The sequence below is a fragment of the Taudactylus pleione genome, unplaced genomic scaffold, assembly GCF_031769625.1.
Source record: "Taudactylus pleione unplaced genomic scaffold, aTauple2 ptg000201l, whole genome shotgun sequence".
NCBI classification, from domain to species: domain Eukaryota; kingdom Metazoa; phylum Chordata; class Amphibia; order Anura; family Myobatrachidae; genus Taudactylus; species Taudactylus pleione.
The window spans coordinates 51,987,619-52,004,450 of record NW_028284603.1 but is presented as its reverse complement, the minus strand read 5'-3'; the positions used below and the strand labels follow the sequence as shown (position 1 = coordinate 52,004,450).

Genomic DNA, 16,832 nt, shown 5'->3' with positions numbered 1-16,832 from the left:
GGTATAAGCTTTAAGCATTCCTGACGCACCAGCATCAATGTGCTGCCATTAGTGTAGGGCATCAGCACTTATAGGCTCTGTGCCATCATATACAGCATGCAAGTGATGGGTTCTGGGTGCTATAAAGCACAGATACACAAAATGCTCATGTGCCACTAAGCATGGGCATATTTATAATGGGTACAGGGTATGCAGTGCACATAGGCACCACGGGGCCCCCGCACCACACACCCTGCACCCATAGTTTACTTACCTTGTGCGGGCATGAGGGTTCCTCCTCCTCCACAGCACCATCTACCCAGTGTCATCTTGGTAAGGTGGCACCACACTGTGCCAAAGCCTTTGCTATCTTGTATGCATGCTCCATCTTCCGCCATATCACTGGGATAGTGAAGCACAAGAAGGGCGACCCGCTTGCAGGCACAATGTGAGATACAGGGCTTGGGGGTGCGGCTAAGAGGAGGGGACCTGCTGCATACAGGCACCCTCGGGCATTAATACGCCCATGCCACTAAGGGTATAAAAATACGGATGCTTTTCTCTGTGGTTTGCTTCAGAACTGAGATTACTGCATGCAACTAACTATGTTTCTGCCTTATCTCAGTAATACATACAGTGCATCCGGAAAGTATTCACAACGCTTCACTTTTTCCACATTTTGTTATGTTACAGCCTTATTCCAAAATGGAATAAATACATTTTTGTCCTCAAAATTCTACACACAATACCCCATAATGACAACGTGTAAAAAGTTTTTTTTAAAATTTTTTGCAAATTTTATAAAAAAAAAACACTTAAGAAATCACATGTACATAAGTAGTCACAGCCTTTGCCATGAAGCTCAAAATTGAGCTCAGATGCACCCTGTTTCCACTGATCATCCTTGAGATGTTCCTACAGCTTAATTGGAGTCCACCTGTGGTAAATTCAATTGATTGGACATGATTTTGAAAGGCACACACCTGTCTAAATAAGGTCCCACACTTGACAGTGCATGTCAGAGCACAAACTAAGCATGAAGTCCAAGGAATTGTCTGTAGACCTCCGAGACAGGATTGTCTAGAGGCACAAGTCTGGGGAATGGTACAGAAAAATATCCGCTGCTTTGAAGGTCCCAATGAGCACAGTGACCTCCATCATCCATAAATGGAAGAAGTTTGGAACCACCAGGACTCTTTCTAGAGTTGGCCAGCCGTCTAAACTGAGCGATCGGAGGAGAAGGGCCCTAGTCAGGGAGGTGACCAAGAACCCGATGGTCACTCTGTCAGAGCTACAGCATTCCTCTGTGGAGAGAGGAGAACCTTCCAGAAGGATAACCCTCTCTGCAGCAATCCACCAATCAGGCCTGTATGGTAGAGTCGCCAGACGGAAGCCACTCTTTAGTAAAAAGCACATGGCAGCCCGTCTGGAGTTTGCCAAAGTGCACCTCAAGGACTCTCAGACCATGAGAGACGAAGATTGAACTCTTTGGCGTGAATGCCAGGCGTTATATATTTGGAGGAAACCAGGCACTGCTCATCACCAGGCCAATACCATCCCTACAGTGAAGCATGGTGGTGGCAGCATCATGCTGTGGGGATGTTTTTCAGCAGCAGGAACTGGGAGACAAGTCAGGATGGAGGGAAAGATGAATGCAGCAATGTACAGAGACATCCTGGATGAAAACCTACTCCAGAACGCTCTTGACCTCAGACTGGGGCGACGGTTCATCTTTCAGCAGGACAACGACCCTAAGCACGCAGCCAAAATATCGAAGGAGTGGCTTCAGGACAACCCTGTGAATGTCCTTCAATGGCCCAGCCAGAGCCCAGACTTGAATCCAATTGAACATCTCTGGAGAGATCTGAAAACGCTTCCCAATCAATCTGATGGAGCTTGAGATGTGCTGTAAAGAGGAATGGACAAAACTGCCCAAAGATAGGTCTGCCAAGCTTGTGACAAAATACTTGAGGCTGTAATTGCTGCCAAAGGTGCATCAACAAAGTATTGAGCAAAGGTCGTGAATACTTATGTACATGTGATTTCTTAGTTTTTCTTTTTTTATTAAATTTGCAAAATCGCAAAAAAACTTTTTACGCTATGGGGTATTGTGTGTAGAATTTTGAGGACAAAAATGAATATATTCCATTTTGGAATAAGGCTGTAACATAACAAAATGTGGAAAAAGTGAAGCGTTGTGAATACTTTCCGGATGCACTCTAAGTGTAGCATACCTTGGGCCTGATTCAGCATTGCATGTATGTAGAATGCTGAACGCAGGTTCCCGATTATAGGGAAACTGCGCGTCTGCACGACCCGTTAGGCAAATGTGCAGAATGGGTTCTGCGTGATCAACAGGCAGAGGCATTTAAGGGGTGGTGATTACAGCGGGCGCCAGCAGGGCTCAGCTAGCCACTCCACTGCCACTGAGGGGGCAATATTCAGTAACTCAGGGCTGCCAGAATTAAATTATATCTTGGCTTACAGGTGTGAGGGAGGCTCATTGGAGTTGTGGTGGATTTTACTGGGGGGCTGCAGCCTTGAGGTAGAATTCGTCACTGGTCAGATACACAAGAGAGGATACTAGATCAAATTGATCCAAGTACAGAAGTCTATCTATTAAATAATATTTCTGTTGTTTCTATCTTACCCTAGTATATTTCTCTGGAAAAATCTTCTCTCTCTGTATATCAAACTAGAGGGTGCTACTACTCCTAGTATTACTAACAGTTAAATAACAGGACAGGACACAAGAATCTATGATCAACATCATTTTTTTTTTTTTTTGAATAAAGTTTTTTATTTATTGACATAAATTCAAAAAGTTACAATAATGTAAAATTCTTGTCATATTATACATTGTTATTGTATAAAGTTTAACTTAAGAAAACAGTAGACTTTATTGTATTCCTTTTTCACAAATTAAACAACTCCATCTAACTCCTGGAGTAATATTGTCTTAATTGACATATATAATTAACTGTCAACATATTTTAAAACACATAACCATATATCTTTAGAAAACCATATCTATTTAAGTCGTTTAGTTTTCAATTTTTCTTTATATTATAAAGGTGGCTATCCTTATATAATTGTTAAATTGTACCAATTCGTCCACTGAAAACTACGTTTGAGAGCTGTTTTCAGTTCGGGTGTTAATGTATGTATGAAAGGAAGCCACATTGAGAAAAACTTCCCTGCTAATTTTTTCTTTGTCTAGAGTTGTGGAAGACCAGTCCATATTAAATAAGTAAAGTATTCTTGGCATCATCAGATTAAGGGAAGGTACATTGGGTTCTATAGAGCAGGATAAGATCGTTTTTTTGGCTGTAGCTGCTACTTTTGTCAAGAGAAGTTTCTCCGATTTGCTCAATATATATACAGAAGAAGATTCATATTTACCCCAAAAGGCCCATTCCGGAGTCATCAAAAAGTCTCTGTGTAGCGTATTTTTAATATATAAAGAGACCTGTTCCCAAAATTGTTTAACATATGGGCATGTCCATAGACAACGGTAAATATCGGCGTTGGGAGATTTGCATTTAAAGCAGTCAGCGTTTGTGGATTTCCCTGTTAAGTATTGTAATCTAGGGGTATAATATGCCCTATGTAGGATTTTATAATTCATTTCTGCATATGAAATGGAAATCAAATCTTTGTTTAGTCTTTTGGTGGCTTGGGTTAGGAAGGTTAAATCCAAATTAGGGAAGTCGTTTTTCCACTTGGCCAATCCTCCCGTTATTTTAGATAAGTCCAGTATGGGTCTTATATGTGCATATATATTGGAAGAGGGGAAAGGATCACCCAGCTGAAGACGTAGCATTTCATCAAGCCTAAATTGCTTGTCTGCTTCTCTAAACACTCTCATTGTTCTTTGTAAGTAGCTAGATGCTTGTAAATAAGGAAAAATAGGAATAAGTAGGTTAGGGAATTGTTGCTGAAGCTGGCTATGTGAGTATGGTTGCTGAGTATTAGTATCTATCATATGGTATAAGTATCTTAGACCATGAAGGGACCAGGCCTTTGTGTAGGGAGATGTCCTACCGCCAGGGAAGAGGGGGTTGTCTGACAATGGGAGAAAAAGAGTATGGGACCAGGATAATTTTAATGTTGATCGAGTTTGTCTCCAGGCTGCACATGTGGTGGATAAAAGTATGCTCTCTTTAATGTCTGTCGGGATATTAGCCGGGTGCATGTGTAATAAAGCTGCCAGATGTGTTCCGGGGCTAAATGCCTGTTCAATACTATAATTGCTAAAATTACTATGGCCACCTATCCAGTCCATGGCGAATTGGTAATTAGCTGCCAAGGAATAAGTTTTAATGCATGGTAAGTTCACTCCTCCTAAATCAGTAGTTTGTTGAAGTTTAAAAAGAGAAATTCTGGGTCTCTTTCCTGCCCAAATAAATCTCTGCATCTCTTTATTCAAGAGTCGGAGATCTTTTCTCTTGAATAGCAAGGGCAACATCTGAATTATATATAGGATTCGGGAGAAACTCACCATTTTCACAACATGACAATGTCCAATATAAGATAGGGGTAAGGTAGACCATGTCTTAAAGTCTCTCAACATTTGAGCTAGAATTTCACCATGATTAGCAACATATAGTTGGGAGGGGTGTACAGGTATTTTGATGCCTAAGTAGCTTATTTGCGTAGAAGCCCCCTTAAAAGGAAAGCTAAAGCATACGTTTTGACAGTGTTAACCTGAAATCCCGCTATGGATTCAAATTTATTAAGTATATTTTGTAGTAGTGGGATAGCCTGTCTGGGTTTCTGAAAATACAGTAATAGGTCATCGGCAAAGGCTGAAACTTTGAGTTCTTGATTAGCTATAGTTATACCCTTCCATCCCTCCTGCTGTACAAAATGTCTTATTAGTGGGTCAATTGCTAGATTAAACAGCAGGGGGGATAATGGGCAGCCTTGACGCGTTCCTCTGTGTAAAGTAAAATGTTTGTTGTTAAGATTATTTATTGTCAAGAATGCAGATGGGGAGTTATATAATGTCTCAAAAACATGAATAAAATTTGGGCCAAAATGCTGTAAGTGAAAAATTCTTATCAAGTGAGACCAGTATACCTTGTCAAATGCCTTATCGGCATCGCAGCTGACAATGATGTTGGATAATTCTTTGGCTTGGTGGGTGTGTGTCATTGCCGCTATAAGGGTTCTTATGTTGTGTACGGAGTGTCTCCCCTTAATAAAGCCCGTTTGAGATGGGTGTATAATTCTAGAAAGGATAGGTTGTAGTCTTTGTGCTATTAATTTGGAGAATATTTTTAAGTCTTGGTTTAACAAGGAGATGGGTCGATAGGAGAAGTTAGGGTAGGGTCACGGTTAGGTTTATGGAGAACTATAATACGAGCCACATTAAATTGTGGTGGGGCTGTATTACCATTCAGTATGGAGTTGAACAAATCTTTAAGGTATGGGGTGATGTGTGGTAATAGCATCTTGTAGTATTCTGTACTCAGTCCATCAGGACCAGGGGATTTTCCTCCTGGTAAGGAGTTGATAATACATTTAATTTATTCCTCAGTTATTGGGTCATCTAAACTAGAGCGTTCCTCCTCATTGAGTGTGGGTAGTCCTGCCTGATGTAGAAATTCAATCCCTAAGTTCTGATCAGTATTAGGGATTTCATAAAGTTGTTGGTAGTATTGGAGAAATTCTTCCGCTATTTTGTTGGGATTTGCAAGAACCTCCGAGGTGTTGGAAAGGATTCTTGTGATATGTTTGGGGGCCGTATGTTGTTTAAGCATGGAAGCTAATAATTTGCCAGGTCTGTTACCCATTTGAAATATCTTTGTTTTTGAAATGTGACATCTAATAAGGCTTGCTCTGCACAGGCATTGTCATAAAGCAGCTTGGCTTCTTTGTATTTATTTTTATTGTCATCCCTGGGGTTTTGCATGAAACAGGAATATGTCCCTGATAGTGTCTGGCTAAGTTCTCTTAATTTATTAATCAATTTCCTACGGCGGTGGGTGACATAGCCAATAATATGGCCTCTCATCACAGGTTTCGAGGCGCTCCAGAATAGGTTAATGTCAGAAATATGTTGTGAGTTGTCTGTGGCATAATTTGTAAAATTATGTTCTAGTAGTTTTCTAAAATCTTCTGAATTAGCAAGATAAGCGGGAAATCTCCAGTTATATGAGCTGGAGACTGGTGTGTAATTTTAGAACGAACCAAATGGGGGCATGATCTGAAATCATGATATTGTAAATGCCAGAGTCTATCACTCTATGGAGTAAACAAGGGGATAGTAACCAAAAATCTATTCTGGAGAATGTGTCATGAGGATGGGAGTAGAAGGTGTATTCCCTGTCGGCTGGGTGTTGGTATCGCCAAGGGTCTGTTAACTGCATTGACTCCTTCATGTATAACAAAGAAGAGGGTGCGCTTCCTTCTGACCTACCCGAATTTCCAGATCGGTCTAGGGATGAGGAAAGCACTGTATTAAAATTGCCTCCTAGGATTAATGGGCCTTCCATCCAGCCCTGTAAATTGGTAAAGATTTCTGAAAAAAAGGGTGTTTGTGAATTGTTTGGACCATAAATATTAGCAATTGTCATTTTTTCTCCATCCATGTGTAATTTCATAAAGATATAGCGCCCTTGTGTGTCTATAAGAGTGTCAATGATCTCATATTGTATCGATTTGCTAAATAAAATAATTACACCTCTTGTTTTTGTGGCATATGAAGCCGCAGTGAAATTCTTAATCCAATTGCCCGAATTACATTATTATCTCTATTTTTCCAATGTGACTCTTGAAGTAGAGCCACATCTGGTCTAAACCTTCTCAGTTGATGTACTATTTTTTTCCTTTTTATCGGGGTGTTTAGGCCTTCCACATTCCAAGATACAAATATAACTGAATGTTTCACCCTTACTGAGTCTAAAGTTATATCTATTGGTTGTGACATCTAGCCAATCCCTATTTTGACCCAAAACCGTATGTAATTAAGTGTTTTGTCTAGCCATGGCATGTCCCAGCCATCACGCCATGACTGAAAATGGAACAGCGAACGACTCAGTTTCAACTGAATAATCATATATCTCAAATAGATTAACAAATATTTACTACATCTAATTATGTCATTGTGTGTCTTTTTAAGAACCAAAATTAGGAACCAGTATGGTCCCATTACCAACAAATAAAACGTATTCGGTAAGAAAAATGTACATGGAACATGTTCCCATTTACAGGAATTCCTATATCTATAAAACATAGGTAAGCAACCTAAAAAAGTAAAGTATAAACAATGTACTATCAATTTCAAACTTAAGTGCATTGTATAATTAAACATTTAAACTGTAATAAAGGATATTTGCATCACAAGAGTTAATCAGTGATTGTTGCGTGGTGATCTATCGCCATTCGCAGTTGTAGGAGGAGACAACGGTATAGCCGAGCTAAGAAAGTTAGATGCGGCCTTCGGGGAGTCAAAAAATAGAGTTTTGCCATTATGTAGGATGCGTAATTTAGCCGGATATAATAAGGCAAATCTGAAGCCGTTTTCGAACAGTTCTTTGCAAACAGGGGAGAATTCACGTCTGCGCATAGCAACACTGTAGGAAAAGTCCTGGAAAAATAGCAATTTTGCACCCTGGTATGTCAGATCAATGTGTTTTCGGTAGGCTTCTAGGAGATGAACCTTCTCAGTATAGTTTTCGGGGCCCACCCTGTGCACATGTTCAATGAGAATAGGATGAGATTTAATATCGATGCCCAGTGTTGTAGAAAGCCATTGCGACACCAAGTCCATCAGTTCTCTTGGTTTTACGGACTCAGGCAAGCCAATGATGCGGAGATTATTGCGCCTGTTCCTGTTCTCCAGGTCCTCCAATTTGTCGTGAAATGCACCCATGGCTAACTCCTGTTTTTGAATTAAGGGCCTGATTCAGAGCCGCTCGCAAGCGGCCGCTCGTTCGCTCCGAGCGATGTTTGCCCAACTGCGCATGCGTACGGATCGTTATACGCATGCGCGAACCAGTCAGTGCGGTCGAAATTCATGTGCTCGCAAAATAGCGAATGCCTGATAATTTGAGTGAAAGAAAGAGGCGTATGTGGGTGGTAACAGGGGAAGGTGCTTGAAAACGGGGAGTGGAGATCCGAACGCAGGCGTGCTTAAAGGTCAAAACAGGCGTTTTATGGGTGTGCATAATTAAAACAGCAGCGTCATTGACCACGTCACTGGGTTATTTTATAGCTAGAACTGCTCGCAAAATTGTGGTAGCAAAAACGAGCCACAAGAATAGCGAGCAGTTCATACGCTGGTCGATGTACTCGATTAATCAAATAAATAGCGGATATGATGTAGGATGCGAGCGGCCAGGGGGCGTAGTTTTCCAAAAAACGACCGCAAGTTTTGTTCGCTTGTTCACACCTAGAGGCGTGAACAGGCCGCAAAGAGCGAACGGTTCATTTGAATAGCCACCCCTATTTTCTGGACGAGCGAGCGCTAATTGCGTCCGGCTCTGAATCAGGCCCTAAGGCTTTTGACTCTGTGAGCTCATCTTCCAAAGTTGAGATTCTCTGTTCTGCCTCATCGAGACGTTGTGAGTGTTGTAGTAACTGCCCTAGTGCAGATTCTACAGATTGTTTTAGCTCAGAAATTCCTGCCAACTTTTGGTCCAGTAAAGGAGATATGATTTCCGATATTTCCTGAGCTCTTTGAAGAGATTGAGCACTGTACTGGGAGCTCTCTTCGGTCATGTCAGGTGTATTCACCTTTTCTGGGGATCCCAAAAGACGAGGAGGGTCAGCAGTAGTATTTTTCTCTTTGCTTTTGGGAATAGTGCCCCCTCTTGAGCCATGCTGTTGCTTGGCCATGTACTTTTCCATGCAAATAATCAAATATATCTTACGTAGGTTCCCAGTTATTGGAGTTCACGTTAGCTGAGAGAGGTAGTGTATGTTATATACGCCTGTACACTTGCGTTCTGCGGTTATTTCAGCTGGTAATGGGCGTTACTTGCACAAGGATAAACAATAATTTTTTTTATCTTCTGACGGTATATACCTGCGGGGAATCACTCCCGCAGCGGTCTCCTACCCCGATATTTCTTGTTGTAGGTCAGCTTTGTCTTAAGTGTCCAGTGGAGAGACAAAGGAGCACAGTTAAAAGCAGCCTTTACTGAGGTCCACTCGCCGGAAGCAGTTATAACTTGTTATTTAACAAGTATTCAGAACCATCACAGTTATTGTGGGTATCCTAAAATGATGGCTGTCGTTTGAGTATTTTTGCAGAACTTAAAGTAAACTCAGGGCTCTTTTGGCATCGTTATGAAAGTTGGTAAGTGATTATATAACACCAAAGTGTCCATAGATTCTTTAGAGGGTATCCGGCATCTGTGAATGGAGAAAGCCTAGTGCTATATAATTTGGTTTAATTGGGGTGTGTTAGTTGTCAATCCACCTGTGGCCACAGAAGGGGGTTTAAAGCCAAGTATGTAATAAAGTAAGGCTTTAGTTTCAGTAAAAGGTAATTTCCTAAATACTTTAATATTTAAAATACCCTTGTGAGTGGCAGTATTAAAGATTATAGAGGGCTGAGCAACAGATTCATGGGCAATGTAGCAGGCCACACACGAGTGATGTTAGGATGTGTGGAGAAGCTGTGCACTTCAGAATATCTCACACTGTACACTGCGATCTCTCCAGCCCGCCGGGCGTGAGAGCAAGGAGGCACAGATCTCCTCAGATGTGTGGTCAGTCGGATGGGGAGAAGTGTAGGGAAGGCTGTGGACCGAGGTCTCAGTGTCTGGAGGTGAGTGAGCCGGCAGCAGGAGAAATCAGCGCTTCAGCAGCGCGCCTGTCAGCAGTCGCCGCCGGCCGTTACAGCAGGGCACAGTGACCAGCGGCAGGTACCTGGGGTCCCCTGCGGCCGGGGGATCAGCGGGAGGGAGTGCCGCCCATGTCCTCAGCGCTCCAGGGATGTCCGCGGGAAAGGCGTCGGGCAGCACCCGGAATCAAGGCCGCGGCTTTTGGCGCGGTGTAGGCCTCAGAGCCCTGGGATCAGGAGCAGTCCTCCAGAGTCCAATATGACCTTTCTGATGGGTCTGAAAGGTACAGTAGGCTGTGGGTTGTAGGGCAGAGGCTGTTAATGCCCTTTTTTAATGAGTAAAGAGGGTATTTTTAGCTATAACGCTGGAGCTGATATAAAACACCTCCGCTCAGCTCTCTTATCAGGCCACGCCCCCTATGATCAACATCTTATATGGGATAATGTGAATGTATTTGATTGTCCGGATAAGGAGACTATTGTGTATATATAGAGTGGACACATTTCAATCAGTAATAGCTTTAATGAAGGCAAAAATATAATGCATGTACAAGAAATGCAATAACATTGAAGTTTATTTTGAAACATTGTCTTGGTAACTCTAATGTACTTTGTCCAGTCTGACTTCCTCAGGAGGAGATGTAAATACGCATTTTTTCGTGCGTATATGTGCAGTAAGGAAATGGGTATCTTACGCAAAATAAATAACTACATTAAAATTTAAAATTTAAAAACGAAAGTTTTTGACATAGAATACTCTGTTAGCAAAATTAACCAGGTGGCATTTGCAAAGCATGACTAAACATTCTCATATATTATAGCCTAAACTCTCCACAGGATGAAACTGTACAGACCTCATTACATTACACCTGTCAGTGAGAAATACCATTACTGTCCAATGATGTGCAATTGCCAGCTGGATTCCTGTGGTCACGTGGATTATGTGTTACCTGCAAGGGCAAAGGGCTTTCATTCTTTAATCATGAATAAAGTAGAAGCAAAAAATTCTGAGGACCATATAAATAATATAAAAAGTGTTAGATCCTGTGCAATAGTTGAACCTGTTGTAAACTGACAATATGTAATGTGTGACTTCAGTGCTGGTAATGCATTATTGGTCTGATTCTGAGTTAGGAATAAAGCAAGAAAGAGAAAGTAACTGCACCTGGGTAAAACCATGTTGCATTGTGGGGGGAGGGAGTGTTTGCTTTAATGCTGTGTACACACTGGCAGATATATTGGCCGATCAATTGATCGACCAATATATCAGGTGCCTGTCGGACAGTGTGTACCAGCGATATGTCTGTGAACAACGTCGTTCACAGACATATCGTGTTGGCTTTGCTGCACAGCCGATGCTCAATATATCTGCAGATATATTGGGGCATCGTGTTGTGTGTACAGGCGGTCAGCCGACTGACCGTACACTTGCAGCGGCAGCCGCGGGGAAGCGGGTCCCACCTCCCCTCCAACACACAGAACACAGGTGATGGTTGTTCAGTGTGTATGATCAACCATCATCTACAGATATATCTGCAGACCACTCGATCTGCAGATATATCTGTTTAGTGTGTACCCAGCTTAAGATATGCATGTAAAAATAAAGCTGTCCAGGATTTGTTAGCTGCATTAAAAAAATGTATGTACAGTATATGCACCCCTTACATTGCTACATGGTTTTTCTATGTACACAGTCACTCATTCTTGCTTTATTCCCAACTCAGAATTAGGTCCTATGTACCATTCCACATCCTGCCTTCTGCCAACAGGTTGTATACAGGGGTGTATCTATAAGGGGTGCAGGGTATGTGGTGCACACGGGCCCCTGGGTCCAGGGGGGGCCCACACCACACACCCTGCACCCATATTATCTAATACTTACCTCTCTGAGGTCCCACGTCGGGTGTCTCAGCCCTGCACAAAACGCCAGAAAATGGCCATTCCAGCTATTTTCCGGCGTTTTGCGCAAGCGCAGTGAGGAAAACCGCTGGGTAAATTGCGTTTCCTCAGCGACCTGTGCATGCGCAGTAGACTCTGGGCACACTCTAGTGCCCAAAGTCTATTGATGCTGCGGTCAGCGGTCAGACGTGTCAGTCTGCTGCCGGCTGCTGGGGAGAGAGGTCGGGGCCCCGTACAGGGAAAGAACACGGGCCCCCTCCTCTCTTAAAACGCCCCTGGTTGTATATATACAGTATGTTAGCTCTGAAGTAATTGTCATATTTGTGTAACACACTTATTACGCAACAATGCCAGACTGCTAAATGCAATTCAATGGAGACAGAACCATTTGTTTGTTACAGTACATGGATACAGATGGCATCCTACATAACCTTCTGTAGAGAGTTTGTGACAAAACTTTCTTCTAGTTTGTTACATGTAAATGTTAGTGCCTGAACGTGACATGAGTGGGTTACTGGGAGCTGGCCTTTCAGTGTGAAAGGAGTAATTCAGGGCTTCTGGAAAGATCATCATCCTACTACTTCTGTTTGTTATCAACAGTGGGCGTTTGGTATCACAATGTGGGAAATTGCAACCAGAGGGATGACTCCATATCCAGGGATACAGAACCACGAAATATATGACCATTTACTACAGGGACACAGGCTAAAGCAGCCACCAGACTGTTTGGATGAACTGTGAGTACTGAATTTTGCACAAAGGAGTATTATTATGCAGTGACTGTACAAATGTTTATTTTTCAAACAAAAATAATCTTGAATGCATCTTGGTTGTTTTTGTGGCACAGTTTCTACTAGTCCATTTCAGATAATAAATATCATTTACACCAGTGCCGTCCAATGCCCTGCGCCTGGAAGAACTATTTTAGAGAGAAGATAGAGATAAGCACACACAGCACAGCCACTCTGTAAACACAGGGGCTCACATCACAATAAGATACATACATCTGTAAATTTAGGTCTTCACTACACATTGAAAATTCACCATCCATGGTCTGCAACCAAATCCAATGACCTTTTTCCTGTCCTTGCATAACCATCTAGGAATACACTTTCTGAAATATTGACCCCAGACCCACATATACCATTCTGATATCGCTTTGCAAAACACTTTGCAAAACACATGTGATCTAAATCTCCTTCCTCCAATTCCACTCCTAGAGTTGTCCTTGAAAATCTTATTGCAACTACTGTACAAATCCAAACCCTCACCCAAACTCCTGACTTTCTTGAAACCGCACCAGTTTTCCTGCCCTCTGTCAAATCAACTCCAGTCCCTGCTCTACTAAATGCCCCCTATGTAATACTCTCCATCCAGTTTTATCCCCCTACATTAGTTCTTACATGTGGACCCAGTGGGTTGGGTATGGGATCCCGGCAGCCAGAACACCGACAGTCAAAATCCTGACAGATTTCTGCAAGCATTATAACCCTTATAATTATCCCACAGCCTAATCTTAACCCTCCATTCCCCAACCCTGTGCCTAACCCTAATACTGATACTTACATTCACAATTGGTCGTTATCCTGACAGTCGGGATGCCGCTGTTGGGATGCTGACTACATCCTGACCCAACATTACAACTGCTGATCATTGAGTCATCATTGATGTCAAGTAATGAGACAGTTACAGTTGAGTTACAATTTGTATAATAAGAATAATAGACAAGCAGTTTGATAAACGGGCAACTATTGGATTTCATTATTGATGGGTCAGTTTGTGAAGGTCCTTACTGAGGGTCTGATTCATTACCAATTGGAACTGCGATTACGCATTCAATCAGCCGATTGTTTAGTACTGCGCATGCGCGAACTGGCCACGGAGATCGCAGAGTGATTGACAGGAAGTGCCGTTCGTGGGTGGTGATGGGGGTTGGTCGGCAAAACGCAGGCGTGTCAGTGCGTTTCAACGCCATTGCATGGGCATGCATAAATTATCCACTGCTATGTGGCCTTCACAGCTTGAGGCCTCATAGTGTGCAATTAAGTTAGCAATTTCTGAGCAAGGTCAGAGCTTGTGCAAGTGTGCATGAGGCTGAGATGGTACTCGATTGTACCAGTGGTTTAGCAGTCTTGCTAAACATTACGGATGTGTGTAAGCTAAAGTGGCTGTCCTTATGTTATACTGCGGCGGCATAGCGTCCACAATGGATTAGCATACTATCGCAGTTGAACTGCTTGCTTAATCGAAATTGGAATCACAGTTAAGATCGGTAGTGAATCATGGCCTGAGTTAGCAGGGAAACAGAGTGATCCTAAGGACATTTTGTAGTATAGCAAGCTCATTCTCTTAAACCTTTTGCAGGTATGTGTTGATGTATCTCTGCTGGAGAGCTGATGCAGTTGATCGACCTACATTCACAGAATTGAAGAATGACTTGGAGAAGTTTCTTCAAGGTTTGCCTCCAGCACTGGGCAAGGAAGACATTATTTATATTAACACAAGCTTACCCGAAGACAGTGAGCTTTTCACAGAAGATCCAGAGATCAGTGACATGGGCCTGGACTTGGATTCAAAGTATGTACATATCACTCCTTCAAGGTCTGACACCACCATGGTGACAGTGGAGGTCCATGGAAATAATTCCAATGAGGAGAGGTACATCCTGGAGGGGGCGTCTGAAGTGCAGGCTGGGGAATTGGAACAAGCCTGTGCTCCACTATTAATTGGCAGCATCCCAAGTAAAAGAGGTCCGTGGTGTGAGAGCAACACTCTCCTGGATGGAAACTCATTGACTGAGGAGCTTCTCTATGCTGATGACTTTGCAGAAGACTCTGAAATCATAGTGTAGAAAGCTCGACATAAATATATATTTCACTTTTTGTACCTTATGGACAAATATTTTTCCATTGAACCAATATAAATACCACTCAGGATTCTGTAAATAGAAATATAGGTGACTATTGTATATAAATGTATGAACTATATAGAGATTGATGACAGAAAAAAGGTGTAAATATTCAGCGTATACATTATATGAATTGATGCAGGGTTTTGCTGTGGTTCAGAATTGTGCCTTAGGCAATATAAAGCAGGGGTTGTCTTTATGAAGAGTGAGCTAGCCACTCATTTACTGTTTGAAGAAACCACTAGCTCCCCTCTCTGCCATGGCTGTAGCTAGTGTTCTGTGCCTTTTATTGCTTTCTCCATCATGTAATTGTTATTTCTATAGAAAAACATAGTAGGAGTAACCACCAAAGATAATGGACATGTCTTACATACAGTAGACGTGTAATACATGAATGTGTGAATGCTTCCATAAACAGCTGTGAAAGATATCGGTCATCTATGTTATCCTCTGACATTACTGGTCATCAATTATATTAGTATCTTTCACTATGTGGATGTGTTAGGATGTTCCTCATCCGTGTCAGAGAGTAACACAGAGAGTGTATGTCACAGTGGTACAGTATATACACTGTTTTATTAAGGTTTCATACCTTCTGTCCTGTCATTTCCCTTTATACATATACCAGAGCTAGACATTACATAACACAAGACACACACAGTCTAATATGTTATTGTGTCACAGAGCACTATTGTGACTTCTAGGGGTTTATTTATGAAAGTTCGATTTTGCATTTGAATTAATGATCGATTTAACTCGTCTGAAATCGAATCAAATTGACATTCGTTTTCACTGACAAAATCCCCCATTTACAAAGATTCGATTGTTAATTTGATTTCAAAATCGAATTCGATGTGTGTCGATTTTGAATAGTGGTTTTTTGTTCAGTTTTGGATGTCTATTTCAAAATCGAAAATTCACCCATAAAATTTTATGAAATGGAATTAAAAAGCGACAAACACTTCCTTATGTATTCCTATAGGCCAAACATATCACATGCAAGAAGTTACTGTGGCTCCTCTAATTCTGGTTTGCGTACATCTCCGATGGTGGGGCGCCTGCGTATGTACAGGACCCGTACTGTGCATGTGCAGAACGGATCCTGCGTCATCACACACAGTGCCCCCTTTTGGGTGTGGAGGAACCAAAAGACGCAGGAGCGAGGTGCACTGCGCCAATCTTTGTCCATAATTCCTACAGCCACAGTGAACCACATGTTTGGATGCATTTTTATTAGAAATGTGCGCAAATCCTAAAGTTTTTCTTGAATTATTTTTAAATTGCTAAAAACATCTAAAATCATGTAATTTGGACCTGTCACATAGAGCCTTTACAGTATTATTAATATCTGGCCTGATTCATTGACGGATGCTATGGTGATTGCAGCTGCGATTGTGTATGTTGAGGATGTGCAAAATTATTTAAAAACAACCCAGCAGCCCTGAAAAATACAGAGACGCCCTGCGGAGCAATCACAAGGCACAGCAACTGCGCACACATTCCCAGCGCACACGCACATCCATCGATAATCGTCAGCCCAATTAAATCAATGGACACGAAGCATGGCAGCCTGAACAGATGCCTGCGGCAGACTGCTTTAGTACAGATTCGCAGGCGCACCCAGTGACACGCTCCAGAACTAGCCATGATTTGTCTGTGTTTTTGCCACCACTCACCTGTCACCGGCCAGAAACAGTGCCTGGCTGTCAATCACTCTGCATAAAGGTAAGCACTGGGCAGGGGCGTCGGAATGATTTTATGTTGGGGGGGCAATATAAAATCGTTCAGACGCCGCCCCTCCCCTCCATCTTACCTCAGTGGCAGCTGTGGACTGTCAGGGGCTGTGCTTTATAGTAACAGGCTGAACAGCCCCAGCACCGCACGGAGGAGGAAGTGTAATGTGCTGTGTTTTAACTTAAAGACCACACATTACACCTCCTCCTCCATGCGGTGCAGGGCCTATTACTATAAAGCTGCACAGCCCTGACAGTCCGCGGCCGCCGTTCCTTTGAAATGTTTGGGGGACGAGCCGCCCCCTTGCGCCCCCCCTCCCCCCGTTCCGATGCCCATGGTGCTGGGAGAAGCGTCACTATTAGATTTTGCTGCATCCGCAGTGTGAATAATATGCATGAGGAATTTACCAATAATTACTCAATTGCAAAAATATCGGCATATCGTCTGTCATCTATACTTTCGTAGGCATCATAATGAAGGTTTAGGGAATAGATGTTGTTGAAATCGTCTCTCTGC

The 16,832-nt window shown here is 42.4% G+C and overlaps 1 protein-coding gene across 1 annotated transcript in view; it reads left to right on the top strand.

Annotated features, from left to right (window-relative positions):
- Window positions 1–16,511, top strand: part of MERTK (MER proto-oncogene, tyrosine kinase) — a 120,289-nt gene extending 103,778 nt beyond the window's left edge. The window contains exons 18-19 of the mRNA XM_088477379.1: window positions 12,275–12,411; window positions 14,039–16,511. Of these exons, the coding sequence (XP_088333505.1) occupies window positions 12,275–12,411; window positions 14,039–14,525 (624 nt within the window). The 3' untranslated portion in view covers window positions 14,526–16,511. The remainder of the gene's footprint in view (window positions 1–12,274; window positions 12,412–14,038) is intronic.
- The last annotated feature ends 321 nt before the right edge of the window (window positions 16,512–16,832 follow it).